Here is a 20,911-nt window from a genome sequence, read left to right as displayed (position 1 = left end):
TCTGGGTACGACAGCCGTAACAGTAAAATAAATAAATTACCAGAATCATTCGACTTGTCGCCGTCTTTGTCAGAAGAGAGCAGACGTCATCCTCCAACTAGTATTATTCTCCAACCTCCCCCAATTCCGCTTGTCTTCCCCCACCATCATTCTTTCCACTAAGTCAAACTAACTCGTATTTTCCCCAGAAAAGGGCGCTTGGGGATGGAAAAAAGAAGGCTCAAACTCGGAGAAAGCCAGGAGGAGGAATAATAATCCAGAGGCCCAGGTGTTGCTACAGACAGGTGAATCATGAACTGCCCCGCTCTCTCCAGAACGATGAACGGCCTGGTGGCAAGACATTAAGCCCAAAACGTACTGACGCTGGGCAGGGAGCACGACCGTCCATTAGACCGAGGATCAACTGGCCGGGTCCATCCTCTCTCCCGAGCCACACACAGACCGTGATGCTGGAATCGGCCCATGAGCTTCCTGTATTCGGAGGCCCAGCTTGTGCTTCTTGAAATCCATGGTTACCCGGGCCAGCAGTAATAATAATGGCTATGACTCTGTCTCGCCTTTCGTCCTGTCAGAGGGTTCCCCCGGTCTTCGTCAGATGAAATACCGGCCTGTAACAATCGAGCTGCTGTCCCGCTGAGCCGAAAGTTTGCCGGGGAAGCACCTTCTGACGCATTCGCCATGGCGGACGAAGGAATAATAAGTACCCCGGGTTTGGCTTGTGATTTCCAGCTCCTGGAGCTGGCATTTATGATCCTGACATTTCTTCCTCCAAACTATTTCTCTTAAAACAATTTATCCTATATTTTTACCTTTTGGAGGCTTAATCATAAACCAAGCCCCGGTCTCAACAGACGAGGCTACATATATATACTTTTTTTTATCTCAAGGCGTCAGTCCGTTGACGCTCCGCTTTCACGAGTCCTCTGACGTCGTCGACCAAGGGACATCGTTCTATTATCTATCTTAAGAATCAATCGGAATCCTACTTGATCCCTATCGTCCCTACCGCATCGCCAAGATGAGCAGCAAGGCACTTTTCGAGCAGGAGGACCAGCAGTACCGGGAAGAGGTCGAGGCCGTCAAGAGATGGTGGCAAGACCCCCGATGGAGGTACACCAAGCGTCCCTTCACTGCTGAGCAGATCGTGGCCAAGCGTGGAAACCTGAAGATTGAATACCCCTCCAACGTGCAGAGCAAGAAGCTCTGGAAGATCGTCGAGGAGAACTTCAAGGTCCGTCCCGAAACCTTCGCTGATGTATACAAGCAATTGCTGACATGTGATGGCATTAGAACAAAACCGCTAGCTTCACCTATGGCTGTCTCGAGCCTACCATGCTCACCCAGATGGCCAAGTACCTCGAGACCGTCTACGTTTCCGGATGGCAGAGCTCCTCCACCGCCTCCTCCACCGACGAGCCCTCTCCCGATCTTGCAGACTACCCTATGGTAAGTTGCTTGGTTCACGAATCAATGGACAAATTAAAACCATACTGACAAGTTCACTAGGACACTGTCCCCCGAAAGGTCAACCAGCTCTTCATGGCCCAGCTCTTCCACGACCGCAAGCAGCGTGAGGAGCGCATCACCACTCCCAAGGAGAAGCGTGACAAGGTTGCCAACATTGACTACCTCCGACCCATCGTTGCTGATGCGGACACTGGCCACGGTGGTCTGACTGCCGTCATGAAGCTCACCAAGCTCTTCATCGAGAGAGGTGCTGCCGGTATCCATATTGAGGACCAGGCCCCTGGTACCAAGAAGTGTGGACACATGGCTGGAAAGGTCCTGGTCCCGATCAGCGAGCACATCAACCGTCTGGTTGCCATCCGTGCCCAGGCCGATATCATGGGTACCGATCTCCTCGCCATCGCCCGAACTGACTCCGAGGCTGCCACCCTGATCACCTCGACCATTGACCACCGTGACCACGCCTTCATCGTTGGTGCCACCAACCCCAACCTGCAGCCCCTTAACGACCTCATGGTTGCTGCGGAGCAGGCTGGAAAGAACGGAAACCAGCTCCAGGCCATTGAGGATCAGTGGACCGCCCAGGCCGGTCTGAAGCTCTTCGATGAGGCTGTTGTCGACACCATCAACGCTGGTGTTCACGTCAACAAGAAGGAGCTCATCGAGAAGTACAAGCAGGCCGTCAAGGGCAAGAGCAACAGCGAGGCCCGCGCCATCGCCAAGGAGATCACCGGTGTCGATATCTACTTCGACTGGGAAGCCGCTCGTACCCGTGAGGGTTACTACCGCTACCGTGGCGGTACCCAGTGTGCCGTCAACCGCGCGGTTGCCTACGCTCCCTTCGCCGACCTCATCTGGATGGAGAGCAAGCTGCCCGACTACGCTCAGGCCAAGGAATTCGCCGAAGGTGTGCACGCTGTCTGGCCCGAGCAGAAGCTGGCGTACAACCTGTCTCCTTCCTTCAACTGGAAGGCCGCCATGCCTCGCGACGAGCAGGAGACTTACATCCAGCGTCTCGGAAAGCTGGGCTACGCCTGGCAGTTCATCACCCTGGCTGGTCTCCACACCACCGCTCTCATCACGGATACGTTCGCCAAGGCGTACGCCAAGCAGGGCATGCGCGCGTACGGCGAGCTGGTGCAGGAGCCCGAGATGGACAACAAGGTCGACGTCGTCACGCACCAGAAGTGGAGTGGCGCCAACTACGTTGACAACCTTCTGAAGATGGTGACTGGTGGTGTCAGCAGCACCAGCGCCATGGGTAAAGGTGTGACGGAGGATCAGTTCAAATAAGGGGTTTACTTTTCGAAATAGAAAGGCCAATGTCTTGCCAGGTCGCCCCAGAACCCTGTGCATAAAAAGAGGGGGACATTTCCCTCGGGAACATCTCTGTTGTTGAGCAACATTTTTGTGTTTTCTTGATGCCCCATAATGGCGCATATGTCATGAATGTCTTGTGGAAAACTGCATTTGCATTTCGATTTCCTACTGTATATTGTACCTAGCTGCGACGTACCATTGACGTCTTTGTGTTTTTTTTTTTGATTGGTTATGTGGAACGGATGGTCCACGATTTCGAGATCAATATGATTCTCTTGAATTTATTTGCATCATTACTCGTAGTATCGATAATGTCCAATTGCGTAAGATCAAAGCCCCTGGAACTGAAGCTGTAACTGAGACTGAAAGGGTTCGATAAGATAAGGATAACTGGACATAAGAATCGAAGCAATCGCAGCTGTCGTAGTGTGCGACTATGTTAGACTGTACAGCTCGGTTTACTGGCCTGCTTTGCGCATCCCACAAGTGGCTCTTCCAGATAGAATATCAATATCTAGTTAATGTCGAGTCCGGCCGGGACGATCATCCACGCCGAGCTGTATGCCCACGATCATCGGCCGCGGCGAAACCGCAAGCATGTGCCTGAACTCCAAGGCCGAGCGGGCAGCTCCGTGACTCGCCGCCTCCGCATTTCACGTTCCCCAATTCTTCTATTTAGTTACACTATTTCAGCAAAGGGACATCCCATCCCTATCGATTCATCTCTCGTACAAGGAGCTAAGCCATTCCATCTATTTCTTTTCATAACTTGCTGTGCTTATCGCTTATCCGCGCGTCGCCTTCTTCCCGTGTCCACTGTCCAATGACGTACGGTGGCCTGCAGCTTGGAGCAATTAATTTAATTTCTGTATAACATACACAACATCCACACTAGCATCTTCAAACAAACACACAGCCCGTGGCGCAGAAATAATGGGTGTCACTACCATTCCAGAGATTAAATACACACCACTCGAGGAGATCCCTCAGCGCGTGGCAAAGCTCCGCGACTCATTCAACGAGAACAAGACGCGACCCGTCGAGTACAGACTGGTCCAGCTCCGGAAGCTGTATTGGGCGTAAGTTTTATCAGCACAGGGTCTCTATATCCATCGAGATAGCGGCTTGACATGGTTGCGGCAGTGGCTGACTATGGGATCATCTAGTATCAAGGAACGGGAGGACTTGATCCAAGAGGCTCTCAGCTATGATCTGGGAAAGCCCGCTTTCGAGGCCTACAGCGGAGAGATCGGATGGCTCGAAAACGACATCATTTTCGTTACTCGCCATCTGGAACAGTGGGTCAAAGATGAGAAGCCCTCGTATATCGACTTTTCGTTCAAATTCGTGAACCCGAGAATCAGGAAGGATCCGCTGGGAATAGTGCTCGTTATTGGGTGAGTTCATTGAACAAATCAAAACACGCTAGCTATAATCGATGATTGACAGGGTATGATATCGCGACAGATCATTCAACTTCCCCTTCCAGCTTACGCTTGGGCCCGTCATTGGGGCTATTGCTGGAGGCAATACCGTTGTCATCAAGCCTAGCCAGAACTCCTCTCGCAGCGCCGTTGTCATGCAGCAGATCATTGAAGCCTCATTGGACCCTTCATCCTATACCATTGTTCAGGGTGGTATCCCTGAGACGCAAGCCCTGCTTGAGGAACGATGGGATAAAATCTTCTTCACCGGTAGTGCCCCTGTCGGTAGAATCGTCGCCAAGGCTGCTGCTGAACATCTGACGCCCGTCGTACTGGAGCTGGGCGGAATGAACCCGGCCATTGTGACCAAGAACGCCAATCCAAGACTGGTTGCGCGCAGAATGCTTTGGGGCAAGACGTTGAATGCGGGTCAGGTCTGTACTTCGCAGAACTACATCCTTGTGGAGAGGGGAATTCTCCCCGCAGTGATCGAAGAGTTCAAGAAGGCGTACAACGAATTCTATCCCCAGGGAGCCAAGGCGTCCCCCGACTTCGCGCGTATCATCAACGATGGTGCGTTCAGACGTCTCAAGTCTATGATCGACAGCAGCCAGGGCAAGATTATCGTGGGAGGCACCCTGGATGAGAAGACGCGCTTTATCGAGCCCACTATCGTCCAGGTAGAGTCTACCGAAGATGCCCTGCTGACCCAGGAGAGCTTTGGCCCGATTATCTCCCTTCTCCCCGTGGATAGTTTGGACGAGGCCATCGAGATCGCCAATAGAGTGCAAGCTACCCCCCTTGGTATTTATGCGTTTGGTACGAGCGAGGAGGCAGAGAAAGGTAGGCCCCTATATCTCTCAGCGAGTTATAAACTCGATCATTCAGTATTAATGATTATCAGTCCTTCGAAGCACACGTTCCGGTGGCGCCGCGGTCAACGACGCTGCTTTTCACATTCCGACACTCGAATTCGGCGGTGTCGGTGAAAGTGGACATGGTGCATACCGTGGCAAGGCCAGTTTCGATTGTTTCGTGCATCGCCGTCCGGTCACGACTACTCCAAGCTGGCTCGAGAGCGTTATCACTATTCGCTATCCTCCGTATGCCGGGAAGCTGGCCAAGTTCAGGGTCGCTAGCCAGCTGACACCTGACTTTGACCGCGAGGGACGTAAGATCCGCTTCCGCTTGCTTCGTGCTATTTTAACGCTTGGCGGAGGTACTGTTAAGGCTGGTGCTGGGAGAGCTGCAGTCCTAGCTATTCGTAAGTTTATCTTTATGCCTTACATCCCTTGTCTCTATCCCTTCATCTTTTTTAGCATTGCATCTCTCTTGTCTGGGCTTTCTCTCCAGATCTCTTACTGCCACTTCTGGGTTAGATACAGAGGAAGAGAGCCCTGAAGGCCCGGAGCCCAAGGAGTAGACAATTTTCTCGGAAGCAAAGCACATACCCTGGATTCTGTACCATCATATTCGCCAAAAGGAGATACCCCTGTTTTTTTATCGACCATTCGACAGCATGGGTCACATTCTTACTCACATGCGTCCCAGTCATCTACTTCATCAAGCAGTTCATCGATCGACGATCGAAGCCGTAAACCATTTTCTCCCTACAGTGGTCCCGGAGAACGGTAAATTGTTATGGCCATTGACGATTGGATGTAAGTACTACCGGGAAAACGATGGATGGATCGGATGAATTTGATTTCAGCTTATTCTGTCTTTTTCTTTTCTTTTCTTTTCATATTTTTTTCTAGTTGTAATAATACTCTCATCGAACTGTTCGATACTATTCTGTTTGTTAGTTCCATTTTGTTGATAATGTAATATCTTGAGAGATATCTTTTGTGTTTGTGCTATGTATAGATATCTACTCTCGTGCTAAATGGTAGGATCTTCCAGTCCTTTCCACTTTTAATTCTTTACTCTTCGCGCACCCTTGCAGTAGTACGTGGTAGTAGCTTCTTACTTTCAGAGAAAGAAAGTGCATATTTGGAATCCAAGATAGACTAATGTTGATATTGACATCTACGTCAAAAAAGAAAATAAAAATAAAAATGAAATGCTGACGCTGAGCTAGCTGCCCACCGCGCAGTTTATCATTGTACTGTGCTAATATGAAGGGACTTCACTTTAATAATAATAAATCTATCTATTCCGGCTACCCTCTTCCCTTCCCTAGGACCAGAAAATGCATTATCAGATCGCGCAAAAAACATGATTGAATGATATCTTCATAATAAATACCATATTCGGTTCCCAACAGTTCCCCCATCTAGATATGGCTCTGAATCACAGCGGTAGTTTCTTTCTTTTTGAGACTGACTGATAACTAACTAGTTAGTTAGTTAGTTAGCATCTTCGCTCGACGCCCCGTCGACTCATACATAGATACTTGACGCCCTTGTATGGTCGTACACCTTCGCCAAGGCCACGGCTTCGTCGGGGGTCGATGATTACACTCTCGACTTTGATTCCGGAGGGGAGCCATCCTCTCACGGAGAAGGAGACTGATGCGGAAGTGGGCATTAGAGAGGCGTTGAGTTGGGCTTTGCTTTTGCGGGGTTGTTGAGAATTGAGGGATAGTGATGTTGATGGCTGCTGCTGTTGTTCTTGTTGTTGGGATGGAGGGTTTGGGGGTGGTGGGGGTGGTGTCTGCGAGGATGGAGAGGCGGAGTCCTCTGGTGTATCTGTGGAGGTGGCAGCTGCAGAGCGGGATTTTTTGGATTTTGTTTTCTTGGTCTTTTTCTTTTTTGGTTTGCTGGGAGTCTGGTATGTGTCTGCGTTGTAGTAGCCTTGGAGAAGATTGGCGTCCGCTGCATCGGCGGTGGCTCTTGTGCTTGGGTCGTTGCCGAATTCGATGTCTTCGTCGATGTCCTCGTCTGCTGGTAGATTTCCTACAACTGTGCAGTATAGAGTCGCGGTCCCTGAGATAGTCCCGGCATCTTTCGTGGGTACGCGCCATTCGAGAACGTCGTCTCCAGGTTGATATTGGGCTTCGCCCCGGCTGGGTTGCATATCTGTGATATTACGAACAGTCTTCGGGATAGGAACCGTGACCACGACCTCGTCTAGGACCGGAGCGGAAGAGCTCCCGCTGGCACCTCCTCCAAGGAATGAAGGCGTAGATGTGCCCGATCCACCGCGGCCGAAGCCTCCTCCTGCGGGTCGTGAGGACGAAGAGCCGGGGAAGTTTGTGTTTAATACCAGACGGACCTCAAAGTCCTGTCCTGTGGGGCCAAGGGACTTTCGGATGTCGACAATGGCAGGTAGAAATAGCTTCTCCATATGGGTAGGAGCAGTGTCGAGATCGGGGTCAATAGGAAGGAGATTGACCTCATATCCCGCAAGAATGAAGCGGCCGTCTGGAGGGATAAAGCTCAGCTCACCCGGTCGTTCTCTCCACCGGCCCAGCCGCACACAAGGATGGAACACGGGAAGCTCGATCTTCTTGGCAATTGTATGTTGTCCGCCTGCGGCGGTGAGATTCAGGACTAGATCTGGAACTCCTGATATCTTGGCCGTGAAGGCGATGGTGCCCGATACCAAAGCGGACAGCAGCCGACCAGATGGTGCAATCGTCACAGATAAAGACTCGATAATATCCACATATAGCTCGTTGGAAGTATGTCGCACACCTGGTCGTCGCCATGGAATCGCAGGCCCTTGGGCCATGTTGGCCGTAGTGGAGGATAAGGACTGTTTCAGCGGGTTCGGAGGGCCCAGTGACGGCGAAGCGGTCCTTGATGCACAATACATGTCAATATTTACTCCAATGTACCTGATAAATAGCATAATATGCCATTGCAGATATACTAACCCTGGTAACCCTACTCCGCCCAACAGTTTGCCCATCCAATTCGGAACCTCCACCGTCTCCTGCAACACGTTTGGCTCTGTATTACACACGATCCCCGCATCGCACATTTCCACCAACAGCTGTGCAATCACATCATAGTTTGCCTGTATCTTGCTGGAGAGCAGCGGCGCTCCCACGAACTCTTCCAACACATCGATCACGCGGTGCAGGAATTCCAGCACCAATAGCGGCTCCGCGTCCACATCGCTGGGCACGATGAACGTCAGATTCGAGTGCACAACCGAAAAAACCGTCACTGGCGGTGATGTGCTCGGAAGATAGATCAGCGAAGGGCGCGGCGCGGGGTGTGCAAGGTAGAGGGGTAGGATGGTGGATGCGGAGGGCGGGCGGGCGCGATAGACGTGTTCTAGAATAGGACGACTGGGATGCTTGTCAGCGGTATAGTTTGCATCAAACCTGGAGAGGAACTTACTTATGCTCATCGTAAACGTAGAGCGCCTCAATAGCGCCGCTCATGGTGGCGGTGAGCTGCGAAGCGTCCTGGACATCGGAGCTGCCAAGGCGATTGTCCCCCAGCTCGTCAAGTTGATAACTATATCGCTGGACCCCGGTTCTGCCGCCGATTCCCGCCTTTGTCGGCGGCTTTCGAAAGCTCCGCGAGTTTTGATAATTACTGCGCCGGGGAACTGCTTTGAGTGAGACTTTAGAGTCAATAAGGTATTCGAGATTGAGTTGTCATTCTATTTGTTTCTTCTTTACCTGCTGTTACTAACATGGCGTGTGCTTACAGCAGAACCAGCCATGGCTCCCCCCAAGGACAGCAACCCTTATGATCTGCAAGCGACTGATGCCAAAAAGGCCCTCGCACAAGAAGGATATGATGACTGCTTGGCCTGCAGGGCGACCGGTATACTATATTCCCCTTCTGCTGGAGAATGCCAGAGTTCTAATGCTCTCTTCAGGGTCGGCTGCGTTTATCGGACTGGGAATCTACAGCTATTATACGGGGATGAACAATCTGCGGAAGCAGGAGCAAGAGATCCTGAAGAGTGCCACGAAATATAAGATGGGATCGCGAAAACTGGGAATATTTTCCATCTCAGCGACGCTGGTTGGAATGGGTATTTGGAGAGCATTCAATTGAGTAACTAATCCTCCAAGTGATTAGAGTGGATTAAAGAGGTTCGAGTCAGTACTACTGATACAGTTATGCTACATCTTGAAACGCAAGAAAGCCGGAAGTGAAAAGAGAGTGACAAACAGAACGGGAAGAGCAGGAAGATGACAACTGCCCCGGGTATCACGTTCTCTGATATTGTCTATGTATAATAAAATATGTGAAATAGAAGCAAGAATAAATAGTTAAAAAGAAATTAAACAGAAACAAAAGGAAGGCCACGAAACTACACATGCAAAAACTCCTCGAAATGCTTCTGGGTTGCCTCCGATTCCTGGACAACATCAATCGTTGCGTGATAAGAAAAGGGAATATGATCGTCCCATCGTCAAAATCGTCTTTCTCTATGTGAAACGGCCGCGTTTGCCACCTCCAAACATATCCCGCGCTCCTAGACCAGAGAGGTCAAAGAAGTCGGGAACGTTGAATTTCCTTTTCGATCCCAGACCAGCCCCAAGGCCAGCGGAAGCCTCTCTTGTTGAAGATCGTGCGTTGTTGCGAGGAGAGTTGGCGTGTCGGTGTTGCGATCGAGGGTTTCGAGACAAGACTGAGACACCGACGGACGGAGCGGAGAGATTCGAGGAGACAGAGACGTCGTCTTCCGATGAACTGCTATTCACCGCTGGCGTATTCTCAGAGGCCATGTCGATATCTTGCTCGTAGGACTGTGGAAACTGGGGTCCAGCGGTAAAGGTGAAAATAGTTGGTCTAGCGGAAAGATTCGACTCTTCGGCTGCAGGGTGAACCACCTGCTGTTGCGGTTGCGGCTGTGGCTGCGACTGGGGTTGCGCAGCCGGCTCTATTCGAGGAGAGGCGGATCGAGATGGCTGCGTCGATATGTCTGTATCTAGTCGTTGGTTGCGTGCAGTTGCTGGAGTCGAGCCCCTTGTTGGTTTCTCAATATCCCCACGCTCATCATCACTGTCGCTGGAAGCCACGCCGGTCCCGTCCGCTCGTTCAGTTGCCCATCGTCGGACCTTCCAGCCTTCCCCATCTCCCAGACCGAGATTCTCCCTGTCGAGGAAACTCAATAGGTCTTCAATGGCATCTTGATAACCGGCCTGTCTCGCTTGGGCCTGGTCGGTGATGGCAGTTTTATAGAGGTTGGTCACAGACAGGGCAGCACTCTTGAAGGCCTGGAGAAGCTGCTCCGGAGGTTGAGAACGGGAGGCCGACGGCAGAGAGGTATTCAGGGACCGCATGGAATCCATGGTGGCCGAATTGGGAAGAGACTGCCTTCCACCTGATGTCGAATGTAGATACCCCCCAGGTACAGGTGGCACAGGTGGGGCGTGGACGAACGAGAGGGCGGAGTCGGTTCGAGGGCGAGAAGGAGGAGGAGGGAGCAAAGGAAACAGGTATATATGCAGGCAGTCGAACCGGGTTCACGTCCTAGATCGGCCAGGCGCAGGAGCTGAACAGTTCGCTGGGAGATATTTGGATCGAATCGTGGAATCACAAGAGGTTTTGCGTCGCCTGGCCGGGAAACGCCCACGTGACACGGCGGGGAAACTCCTTCTTCCGCTCCTGCTGACTCAGACGGCCACCGCCCTGATCCCGCCCAATCAGCGCGTCCCGCAGCCACGCGCTGTGCTTCCTCCGATCAAATTCCATTTGCCGTCCAGCGCGACCAGTTAACTCCTCTTCCCCCATTCTACTTGCCATGCTTCCCTACTGCCGTTGAGAATCCTAGAGAAGAACGCCCCCCCCCCCCGCAGACCTCTGCGGTGTTTCCATCTCTATCTCTGGTCAATTCCTCAGCTCAAGCATCTAAGCAAGCAAGCATCCCTTGAATCTTGATACTATAAACAGTCGCACTCCGGTGCGCTCGAAGCAGAGATGGCACCCGCGCGCTCCTCCATCCCCGACTCGGATCCCACGTCTCAGGCAGACACTCCGATGAGCGACGCGAATGAGGAGGCAGTTACTTCCATTCCCGTTGATAAGCCTGACGCGAACATGACGGTCAGTATTATCTGGCTCTTCCGCGATGGGTTGTCTATATCTGGAGCTCTTCGCGTGTTCTCCTTATCTAGATGTGCGATGCTGATTCATTCCAATGCAGGATTACCAGGATACTCCGGATTATACGGTATAAATTGCCTCCACGCTGCCTGGCGTCGATGGAGAGATCAGATTTGCTGACGGTGCTATAGGATTCGGATACCAACCCGAATACAACGGCTAGCAGTATTGCAGGCGATGTGGCCCCCTTGGATGGCCGGAAGAAAAGATCGGAAGCTTTCCAGCTGCGCAAGAGTGTGCTGGGCAAGAAGCACGGCCGTCTGGACGAGTCAAAGGTAGGTGGACGTAGCCTACGATGGACGAGATTCATCAATCGTTAACATTAGTGCCGGTACAGGAAGATGACTCGATTCGAAGATTCCGCTATCTACTCGGTTTGACGGACCTGTTCCGTCACTTTATCGAAACGAACCCCAATCCCCGAATCAAGGAGATCATGGCCGAGATTGACCGGCAAAATGAGGAGGAAGAGGCCAATGCCAAGAAAGTGTCTTCGCGCAAGGGCGGTGCTGGAAACGAGAGGCGCCGTAGGACAGAACAGGAGGAGGATGCAGAGCTATTGCGAGACGAAAAATCAGGCGGTCAGACGAATACGGTCTTCCGAGAGTCGCCCGCTTTCATCCACGGTGAAATGCGTGACTACCAGATCGCAGGTCTGAACTGGCTAGTATCGCTCCACGAGAATGGAATTTCCGGTATTCTGGCAGACGAGATGGGTCTCGGGAAGACGTTGCAGACCATTTCTTTCATCGGGTACCTGCGCCATATCTGTGGCATTACGGGCCCCCATTTGGTGGCTGTCCCCAAATCTACCCTCGACAACTGGAAGCGGGAGTTCCAGAAATGGACACCAGAGGTCAACGTCCTGGTCCTTCAGGGTGACAAGGAGGAACGCCAGCGCTTGATCACTGAACGCCTTGTCGATGAGAAATTCGACGTCTGCATCACCAGTTACGAGATGATCCTCAGGGAGAAATCGCATCTGAAGAAGTTCGCTTGGGAGTACATCATCATTGACGAGGCCCATCGTATCAAGAACGAAGAATCGTCCCTGTCTCAGATCATTCGAGTCTTCAACTCTCGCAATCGTCTGCTGATTACCGGAACCCCGTTACAAAACAACCTCCATGAGCTCTGGGCTCTCCTCAACTTCCTCCTGCCCGATGTCTTTGGTGATTCTGAGGCCTTCGATCAATGGTTCTCCAGCCAAGATGCCGACCAAGATACCGTTGTCCAGCAGTTACACCGCGTCTTGCGACCGTTCCTTCTCCGTCGTGTCAAGAGCGATGTCGAGAAGAGTTTGTTACCCAAGAAGGAAATCAATGTGTATGTGGGAATGTCTGAAATGCAGGTCAAATGGTACCAGAAGATCCTGGAAAAGGATATCGATGCTGTCAACGGCGCTGCTGGCAAGCGCGAATCGAAGACTCGCCTGCTGAACATCGTCATGCAGCTCCGCAAGTGCTGCAACCACCCGTACCTGTTCGAGGGAGCTGAACCCGGTCCTCCTTACACGACAGATGAGCATCTTGTCTACAACGCAGGCAAGATGGTTATCCTGGACAAGATCTTGACTCGTATGAAGAAGCAGGGAAGCCGTGTCCTCATCTTCTCACAGATGAGCCGAGTTTTGGACATCCTGGAGGATTACTGTGTCTTCCGAGACCACCAGTACTGCAGAATCGATGGTACAACTGCTCACGAGGATCGTATTGCTGCTATCGACGAGTACAACAAGCCGAATTCGGAGAAGTTCATCTTCCTTCTCACCACCAGAGCAGGTGGCCTTGGAATCAACCTCACGACTGCGGATATCGTTGTTCTGTATGATAGCGACTGGAATCCTCAGGCAGATCTTCAAGCTATGGACCGTGCGCATCGTATCGGACAGACAAAGCAGGTGGTCGTCTTCCGGTTTGTTACGGAGAATGCCATTGAAGAGAAGGTGCTGGAGCGTGCTGCTCAAAAGCTACGGTTGGATCAGCTTGTCATCCAACAGGGTCGGGCTCAACAGCAAGTCAAGAACGCTGCGTCGAAGGATGAATTGCTTGGCATGATCCAGCATGGTGCTGCCAGTGTCTTCCAGACTAAGGGTGGCACGGGAGCGCTGGCCGCCGGCAATGATGTTAGTGAGGATATTCTGGATGAGATCCTCAAGAAGGGCGAGGAGCGTACTGCCGAGCTCAACAAGAAATATGAAAAGCTTGGTATCGATGAACTCCAAAAATTCACTACCGACAATGCGTACGAATGGAATGGGCAGGATTTCACCGAGCGCAAGAAAGAGAACATCAGCCTCAACTGGATCGAGCCTGCCAAGCGCGAGCGCAAGGAGCAGTTTTATTCCATTGACAAGTACTACAGACAGGCTTTGTCTACTGGTGGCAGAACTGCTGATCCCAAGCCCAAGGTTCCTCGGGCTCCTAAGCAGATTGCCATCCATGACTGGCAGTTCTTCCCGCCAGGTCTGCAAGAGCTACAGGAGAAGGAGACGGCGTACTTCCATAAGGAGATTGGTTACAAAGCCGTCCTCCCCGATGGACCGGAAGAGGAACTGAGCGAACGCGAAGCCGAGCGTGACTTGGAACAGCAGGAAATCGACAATGCTGTGCCACTGACGGAAGAAGAGCAGGCAGAGAAGGCTCGCATGTCTGAGGAAGGTTTCGCCAACTGGAACCGTCGAGACTTCCAGCAATTCATCAACGGTTCCGCCAAATTTGGCCGGACTGACTACGAAGGTATTGCTACGGAGGTCGACAGCAAAACGCCGGAAGAGGTGAAGGAGTATGCCAAGGTCTTCTGGAAGCGATACACGGAGATCCAGGACTATCCCAAGTACCTGCGTGTGATCGAGCAGGGAGAGGAGAAGATGCGAAAGATGAACCATCAGCGCAAGATGCTCCGCAAGAAGATGGAAATGTATCGCGTCCCTCTGCAGCAGCTTAAGATCAACTACACTGTCTCCACGACCAACAAGAAAGTCTACACTGAAGAGGAAGACCGCTTCCTGCTGGTCATGCTGGACCGCTACGGCGTGGATGGCGAGGGCCTTTACGAGAAGATCCGGGACGAGATCCGAGAGAGCCCTCTGTTCCGCTTCGACTGGTTCTTCCTCAGCCGTACTCCGGTTGAGATCGGCCGACGTTGCACGACGCTCCTGAACACGATCGCTCGTGAGTTTGAAGGACCGGATGGCAAGAGTAACGGCGAGGGCGGCAAAGGCCGCGGCCGTGACCGCGACGAGGAGGATGAAAACGAGGAAGAGGAGGCGCCGGCGAAGAAGAAGAGCAAGAACGGAGTCGTGGTAAGCGTTGTCCTGTGTTCCCGCTCATCTATTCCATCTTCAAACACAAGAACTAACTTGTGTTTACAGAACAAGCAAGTCAAGGCCGTCAAGGGTGGCAGCAAAAACACCTCGACCGCGACCTCCAGAGCCGGCAGCGTCTCCTCAACGACCGCATCCAAGTCGAAGGGCAAAAAGAAATAATAGAAGACTCTCCTTTCAGTTTTCCCAAGAGCCCCGAAGCACCCTGGTCGTGTGTGTTCTATACTCTAGTTTATTGGTTGGGTAAATATCCGGTTCGGGATGAGGAGTGCGTGCGTGTCTTGTTTCCGGTCTGGCGTTGTTCCTCGATAGATTCGAATAATGATTTGATGTCTTCAGAGACGTATTTCATCTTGACTTCATTACTTTCTCCCTGTCCGTTAGAGGAAAGTGAGAACGGTCACCAACAGAGGTTGTCGGATGATTGCTGGATGGTGTGGTTTCTTTCCGTCCTCTCAGCTCACACTTCTTTAATTATATTCTGCTTATACTTCCGATTGCTAGGATCAAGGATCGCGGTTCCTCGTCGAATTAGAGTATTTGTCTGCTACTATGATGAAATAACTCTTGAAGAATAGACTACGCTGCAGTGGATCCGACATTATTATGCTTGCCTCCTCTCCGCATGTTATTATTCTTGTATTATTCTTGTCCCCGATCTCCGTAGAAGCGAGCCACGTTACAGGACGGCTAGTTTGAGAACTTGTCCGAGACGTAGCGCGATATAGTTAGTACTTAGTAGTTAGTAGTTAGCGGATATTATCATTATGGCTTTCTCCCGGGCCAGGAACCCTGTCTAGGTCTGCCAGAAATCGAGCAATCAAGGAACTTTCATAGCCAGGGGACAGGCCAGTTATTAGTCTGGTCGATTGGCGCCGTCTGATCAAGTTTCTTGCTGAGGCGCGGATGCTCTCTCTCTTGTGCCAGTGGACAGTTGTGCGTGGCCAAGAGCTTCTTCTCGAGAGGTGCAAGGTTCCTAACTTCCTAGTGACTCCGAGTGAGGGGAGCTGCATATCCTGAGTGAGCCGTCGCTCTGCAGGTGGCCGGCTTCTATTTTTGCGATGGCGAAAGCCAGCTAATGGATATATTGTACTCTCGATGAGGCCCTTGTCAGTTATGCAGCCACTGGCTAATTAACTATCCATCCCTCATTGATGTCAGTCGACGATGATGCTATACTCTACAAGTATTATTTCCTTCTCTTGACCAGGTCAGCCGGACCAGTCGGTATTATGTGGCTGCGTCACTTTCAGGAAGCATGCTCTCTCTGACGCATGCGATGACTGCATCACGCCAATGCTTAGGCTAAGTATAACACCGTGCGTCTCTGGGCAATGCTTGACGGCACCCCCAAGCTGTGGCGTCCAGGGGGAAATCTCGACTCCCGAGAGAAACAATATTACCATATACCACTTCTCGACGTCAGAGTTTGTATGTACTGTACATGCCTCAAAGAAATGAGTCCCAAGTCGTTTATTATTATTGCACCACAGATCTCTCAAAAATAAACGGAACGCTCCGGAGCTTCGCTACATAGCATTTTAGGGCCGATCGGCTGAGCTTCGCTCTAATCTCCCTCGTGTGTCTATCTCATCATGGGTCCCGTTGGAGACGAGACCGTCGCGCGGGACGATAGCGTTTCGCATCCTGATACGTTCCTGGACGGTTCAAGCAACCACGATACGCCTTCTGATGCTTATGATCAGAGACTTTCGGCCGCTCCAGCCACAACCGTGCTTGTTCTGAACTTTGATCAAGGTCCAGGGGGGGCCACGGCGTAAGCTGACTGGATCTGATAACTTCGATCGATCTCCTCGTGTGTTTTAAGAATCTGACGCGTTGCATCGCGGATCCCGGAGACATCATTCTGCAGGGCCAGGGTGTGTATTAGACTATTAGTAGCAGCACTATGAGACGATCAACTCCGCCACAGTCGCCTGTAGCCAGCCGGGATTGTTTGTTTTCTTCTCCGCTTCCCGTATGATACTCTCAACTTCTGTCTCTCTGGGCATCCCAGAGCTGAAACCGAATGCCTGCACATCATCCAGTCCATCGCGTCTTCCATGACTTCTCTAGTGTCATCTGTCGCCCTCCAGGCGGGGCAGGAGCAATGACGAAACACATGGAGGACGGCAAAGGGCGATAGTCTCAGACCGTCTGCTCTTTCTCTGCTGGCAGCCACTGGAGGAGTGAATGCGGATGTTGCTTCACCGTGGGATGTGATCGCGTGCTGCGGTCTCGGATACATAAGGAGGAGCTCTGCCCTCTGGAGCTTGAGATCTGTTTTAGATTCCCCAAGCTTCCCTTTGTGTCGTTCTCAGTTGACCACACCCCACGTGTGCTCTGATACGATCAACCTACCCCGTATCCTACAAGTAGTACTCTACTTCAATACCAACCCACCGTATCTTTATTATCAGTCCCAAAACACCATGGCTGGCAGAATCAGGCTCATCGCCAATCCCAACTATCGCCGCTCTGGCACCAAGTCTTATGTCCATGCCATGCGCAAATGGGGCTTCGCGCCCACCATGGAAGGCCCCTACTTTGTTGCGAGCCGTATCCAGCAGACTGGCAGGCAGTATACAGACAAGCCCGTGGGAGGCAAAGCTCGCATTGTCCATAAGCTGCAGAAGAAGAGCGGTGATAAGACGGGAGATGTCCCGGCCGAGGACGTGCAGAATGACTCGGAGTATCTGGCCGAGGTGGGCATCGGTACCCCTGCTCAGAACCTGAAGCTGGACTTCGATACTGGTTCAGCGGATCTTTGGGTATGTTGTCTCTGCCAGAATGGAGAAGAACAGTTGGGAAGGGAAGTGCTGACATGAACTAGGTCTGGTCGACGGAACTGCCCTCTAGTATCACGGCTCAGGCCCAGGGCCATACTATTTTTGACCCCAGCAAGTCCAGTACGTTCAAGACCTCTCAGGGCGAGACGTGGCAGATCGCCTATGGAGACTCCTCCACTGCTTCGGGTTCTGTTGGCACGGACAATGTCAATATCGGAGGTCTTGTCATCAAGAACCAGGCCGTCGAGCTGGCCAAGGAGATCTCTACTCAGTTTCAGCAAGGTTCAGGAGACGGTCTGCTGGGCCTCGCCTGGGGTAACATCAACACGGTCAAGCCCACTGCTGTCAAGACGCCGGTCGAGAACATGATCGCGGAGGATGAGATCCCTCAGTCGGCCGAGCTCTTCACGGCCAACTTGGGTTCGTGGCGCGACAAGAATGATCCCGACAAGGGCGAGTCGTTCTACACTTTTGGCTACATCGACCAGGACGTAGTCAAGGGCCAGGAGATCTATTACGCCCCGGTGGACAACAGCCAGGGCTTCTGGCAGTTCGACTCCACCTCGGCTACTGTCAATGGCAAGACCATCACGCGCTCGGGGAACAAGGCCATTGCCGACACAGGTACCACTCTCGCCCTTGTGGATGATGAGACCGTCAAGGCCATCTACGACGCCATTCCTGGGGCTTCCTATGATTCGGACAGCCAGGGATATATTTACCCGAGCGACACCCCGGCGGACAAGCTGCCTACTGTCACCTTTGCCGTGGGTGACAAGCAATTTACCGTCCAGAAGGAGGACCTCGGGTTCGCAGAGGCCAAGTCGGGCTACGTCTATGGCGGCATTCAGAGCCGTGGTGAGAATCCTTTCGATATCCTGGGTGACACTTTCCTCAAGAGCGTCTATGCGGTAAGTTCGAGCCCAATAATTTACTATTTTACTATGGGAACTGTGGCTGACAACAATCTGTTTGGCACTCCAGATCTTCGATGTTGGCAACAAGCGCTTCGGAGCCGTGCAGAGGACGGAACCAACCCAGAACACATCTGCGCCCCCGTCCCAGGAGTAAGTTGGCTAGCGGTTGCTGGCCATCTTTTCCTGAATGATGCGCGGCTCTGTGGGGTTCCGCGTAATCTGACCTGAATGTTTTTACTGCTGGCAGGATTCGTGAGGTTCATGTGATATGCCCGGATGGTGGTTAATGATGGTATAGCTAGTCATGAGATTGTCTATTGATGCAATATATCTTAATGAATCCTAACAAATCAACGGAAGAATGACTGGTAGTACTAATTAGTCACAAGCCGCGGGAGTTGGCTCCCTCCCCAGAACGAGTAAACGCCGAGTCAATGCAAATGCGAGTAGTCCACATCAAATTGAAACTTCATGTCATCGGAGGATATCCTTTTGATATTTTATGCTTCTACTCCCGTGCCTCGATTTTTGGATCAATTCTTATGGTTTTCAGACACGACAAGCGGAGTTCGCATAAACATCTCGATCAACAATGCCGCAGCAACACTGACGTTCAGACTGTCAACCCGTGCAGGATCAGCCGTGAGATCGCCCTCGAGACCAAGTCGAGCACCAGGAATCCCGACAAAGGAATCCGCATGGGCCTTGACGTGCGGACTGAGACCCGTGCCCTCAGATCCGAGCATAAGCACCGATGGTGCTTGTTGCAAAAGCGTTCCTGCACGACCAGAGCCGTCTGCGAGGACGTTCGAGGACATTGCGGTACCAGGACCGGGGGCGTCAGCGGCGTAGAAGCGCCAGCCATTCCGGCGACTTTGTTTGATGAAGTCTACGGCGTTGTTGACCTTGAGCAGGGTCATGTTCTCTGCTGCGCCGGCGGAGGCTTTGATAGTCACGGGGGAGAGGGGGGCAGAGTTTCGGCCTGTGAAGCAGACGGCGGAGACGCCAAGGTAGTATGCGGAGCGGAGGATGGCCCCTAGATTGCCAGGGTCGAGAATACCGTCGAGGAGGAGGGTGAGAGGGTAATAGTTTGTTGGAGTCTCGGTCTGTGGGAGGGTTTGGATCGGTGATATCTTGGAGATGCGATTATCTGTCCCGTTCACGGCGGCTTCTTCGCGAGATTGCGGAGCTAGCGATGCTGTGAAATGGTCTGTTTCCGGTGAAGAAACGGCATCGAGACTCGTCACTGGTAAGCGCGGGATGGGCGATGCTTCCAGAATCACTCCGTTATGCGGTCGTCCGGCGCTCATCTTGTCCAGGAGACGGTCCCAGCCGCCAAAGGCCATTTTGACGGGGACGCCCCTGGAAAGGGCCAGTTTCCGAAGAGTGATCTTTGTCTGGGAGAGTTCTTCATCGACGGACTGATAGATGTAGAGTTTGTATAGCTGGCGGCGCGAGCACCGAAGACAGGCTTCGACGGAGGTAGTACCGTAGATGAATTCCGACGCTGGTGTCGTGTAAGGAATCGTCTCGGGGATCTTCACGTGGGCTTTCACCCGTTCAGGTCGCGAGTCTGTATATCGAGGTTCTCGAAGTTCATACTTTTCCTTCTCCTTCTCCTTCTCCCTCTTGTCCTTATTATTATCTCGATTCTTCGATAACGAGAAACGATCCTCTTCGTAGGTTTTGCGATGATGCGATGACGGTTTATTCCCGTATGAGTCTCCATTTCCTCTGAAACGAGATACCCTTGGTGCCTGATACTCTCGAGGAAGGGCGCGGAAGTTTCCCGACCGGATGAATTCGTCCTCGTCGAATTCGACATCTTTTGATTCCTGTTGTTCGTCCTGTCTGCGATGATGATTACGACGGCGGAAATCTTCCTTCTCCGGACGGCCACGATCCTCCCTCTCAGAGGGACGATCGCGGCGTGAGAATGATGGCGATTCGACGTTGCGGGATTTGCGGATCCCTCGATCAATTGCTGAGGTTAAGGAGGCATGTCGAATAGAGGATAGAGAATTCACAGTGCGCGCTGGAGCTCCGGACAGACGCAGATAGGCCCGCAAATGAGAGTAAGCGTGTGGAGGAGGCATTGGGTGAGGGTTAGATTATGTATACTCTGAAGATCGTAGGAGTGAAGAGTTAATTCTAATGAGAGACTCTAGGATAAGCTCATGGTTGAACCCAACATGAAAAGGCGGACGATGGTTTCCTTCTCGGGGGCAGAAGAGCTACTTACTTAGCTCCCAAGAACTTTTTCCGTCGGCGATAAGATAAACTAAACGCTGTATGACTCCTCACGTGACTGCTTGTTAACTATTCCAGTTTCCTCTATACAGCAGCACTGTAATATTTAGCTTAATATATATTTGATAAGATTCAATTATGATATATGGTAATCCTACGTGGTTGAAGATTGTATGTATGTATATATGTGGCTGTGACCTCCATCGGCGTACGTGGTCGTGAAATCGGAAGCCATCAATATATCCAAAGCGTCACATTATTCACGGTTTATCACGGTAGACTCTTCCACAGGGTGTAATGTCTGATGTCAATTCCTTACCAGACCTGCTTCGTCTGGATATCTCCCGCAGAGCCAGCAATGACAGTCTTTGCTCTGCTCAAAACAGAGGTCGATTTT

The 20,911-nt window shown here is 51.8% G+C and overlaps 8 protein-coding genes across 8 annotated transcripts; 5 read left to right on the top strand and 3 right to left on the bottom strand.

The window, feature by feature from the left end:
• Positions 1-1,018: 1,018 nt before the first annotated feature.
• Positions 1,019-2,760, top strand: C8Q69DRAFT_407201 (isocitrate lyase; the record flags this gene model as incomplete). Its single annotated transcript, XM_028628147.1, has 3 exons — positions 1,019-1,231; positions 1,291-1,446; positions 1,507-2,760. The coding sequence occupies 3 exons, from the start codon at positions 1,019-1,021 to the stop codon at positions 2,758-2,760; spliced, it is 1,623 nt and encodes a 540-aa protein (XP_028482346.1).
• A 690-nt stretch (positions 2,761-3,450) lies between these two features.
• On the top strand, positions 3,451-6,279 carry C8Q69DRAFT_478138 (aldehyde dehydrogenase). Its single transcript, XM_028631362.1, has 5 exons — positions 3,451-3,866; positions 3,954-4,184; positions 4,255-5,054; positions 5,116-5,475; positions 5,763-6,279. The coding sequence occupies exons 1-5, from the start codon at positions 3,721-3,723 to the stop codon at positions 5,807-5,809; spliced, it is 1,584 nt and encodes a 527-aa protein (XP_028482345.1). The 5' UTR covers positions 3,451-3,720; the 3' UTR covers positions 5,810-6,279.
• A 12-nt stretch (positions 6,280-6,291) lies between these two features.
• On the bottom strand, positions 6,292-8,619 carry C8Q69DRAFT_437227 (putative AP-3 adaptor complex subunit MU). Its single transcript, XM_028628576.1, has 3 exons — positions 8,504-8,619; positions 8,032-8,451; positions 6,292-7,953 (listed from the first exon to the last, which is right to left on the bottom strand). Exons 1-3 carry the CDS (start codon positions 8,545-8,547, stop codon positions 6,564-6,566), a joined length of 1,854 nt encoding a protein of 617 aa, XP_028482344.1. The 5' UTR covers positions 8,548-8,619; the 3' UTR covers positions 6,292-6,563.
• Positions 8,620-8,720: 101 nt separating this feature from the next.
• On the top strand, positions 8,721-9,364 carry C8Q69DRAFT_87673 (hypothetical protein). Its single transcript, XM_028634130.1, has 3 exons — positions 8,721-8,750; positions 8,820-8,938; positions 8,994-9,364. Exons 2-3 carry the CDS (start codon positions 8,833-8,835, stop codon positions 9,173-9,175), a joined length of 288 nt encoding a protein of 95 aa, XP_028482343.1. The 5' UTR covers positions 8,721-8,750; positions 8,820-8,832; the 3' UTR covers positions 9,176-9,364.
• C8Q69DRAFT_87658 (hypothetical protein) lies at positions 9,364-10,672 on the bottom strand. Its single transcript, XM_028634129.1, has one exon. The coding sequence runs from the start codon at positions 10,417-10,419 to the stop codon at positions 9,553-9,555; it is 867 nt and encodes a 288-aa protein (XP_028482342.1). The 5' UTR covers positions 10,420-10,672; the 3' UTR covers positions 9,364-9,552.
• Positions 10,673-10,855: 183 nt separating this feature from the next.
• On the top strand, positions 10,856-14,804 carry C8Q69DRAFT_87650 (putative SNF2 family helicase/ATPase). Its single transcript, XM_028634128.1, has 5 exons — positions 10,856-11,173; positions 11,274-11,300; positions 11,365-11,508; positions 11,571-14,543; positions 14,607-14,804. Exons 1-5 carry the CDS (start codon positions 11,048-11,050, stop codon positions 14,718-14,720), a joined length of 3,384 nt encoding a protein of 1,127 aa, XP_028482341.1. The 5' UTR covers positions 10,856-11,047; the 3' UTR covers positions 14,721-14,804.
• Positions 14,805-16,898: 2,094 nt separating this feature from the next.
• C8Q69DRAFT_87643 (aspartic peptidase domain-containing protein) lies at positions 16,899-18,608 on the top strand. Its single transcript, XM_028634127.1, has 3 exons — positions 16,899-17,329; positions 17,392-18,258; positions 18,332-18,608. The coding sequence occupies exons 1-3, from the start codon at positions 16,991-16,993 to the stop codon at positions 18,416-18,418; spliced, it is 1,293 nt and encodes a 430-aa protein (XP_028482340.1). The 5' UTR covers positions 16,899-16,990; the 3' UTR covers positions 18,419-18,608.
• Positions 18,609-18,616: 8 nt separating this feature from the next.
• Positions 18,617-20,564, bottom strand: C8Q69DRAFT_478125 (Alpha/beta knot methyltransferase). The gene has a single exon (XM_028631361.1). It carries the CDS (start codon positions 20,358-20,360, stop codon positions 18,798-18,800), a length of 1,563 nt encoding a protein of 520 aa, XP_028482339.1. The 5' UTR covers positions 20,361-20,564; the 3' UTR covers positions 18,617-18,797.
• Positions 20,565-20,911: the final 347 nt, after the last annotated feature.

Source organism: Paecilomyces variotii, assembly GCF_004022145.1.
Source record: "Paecilomyces variotii strain CBS 101075 chromosome Unknown C8Q69scaffold_12, whole genome shotgun sequence".
Lineage (NCBI taxonomy): Eukaryota > Fungi > Ascomycota > Eurotiomycetes > Eurotiales > Thermoascaceae > Paecilomyces > Paecilomyces variotii.
This window is presented reverse-complemented; position numbering and strand designations above follow the sequence as displayed.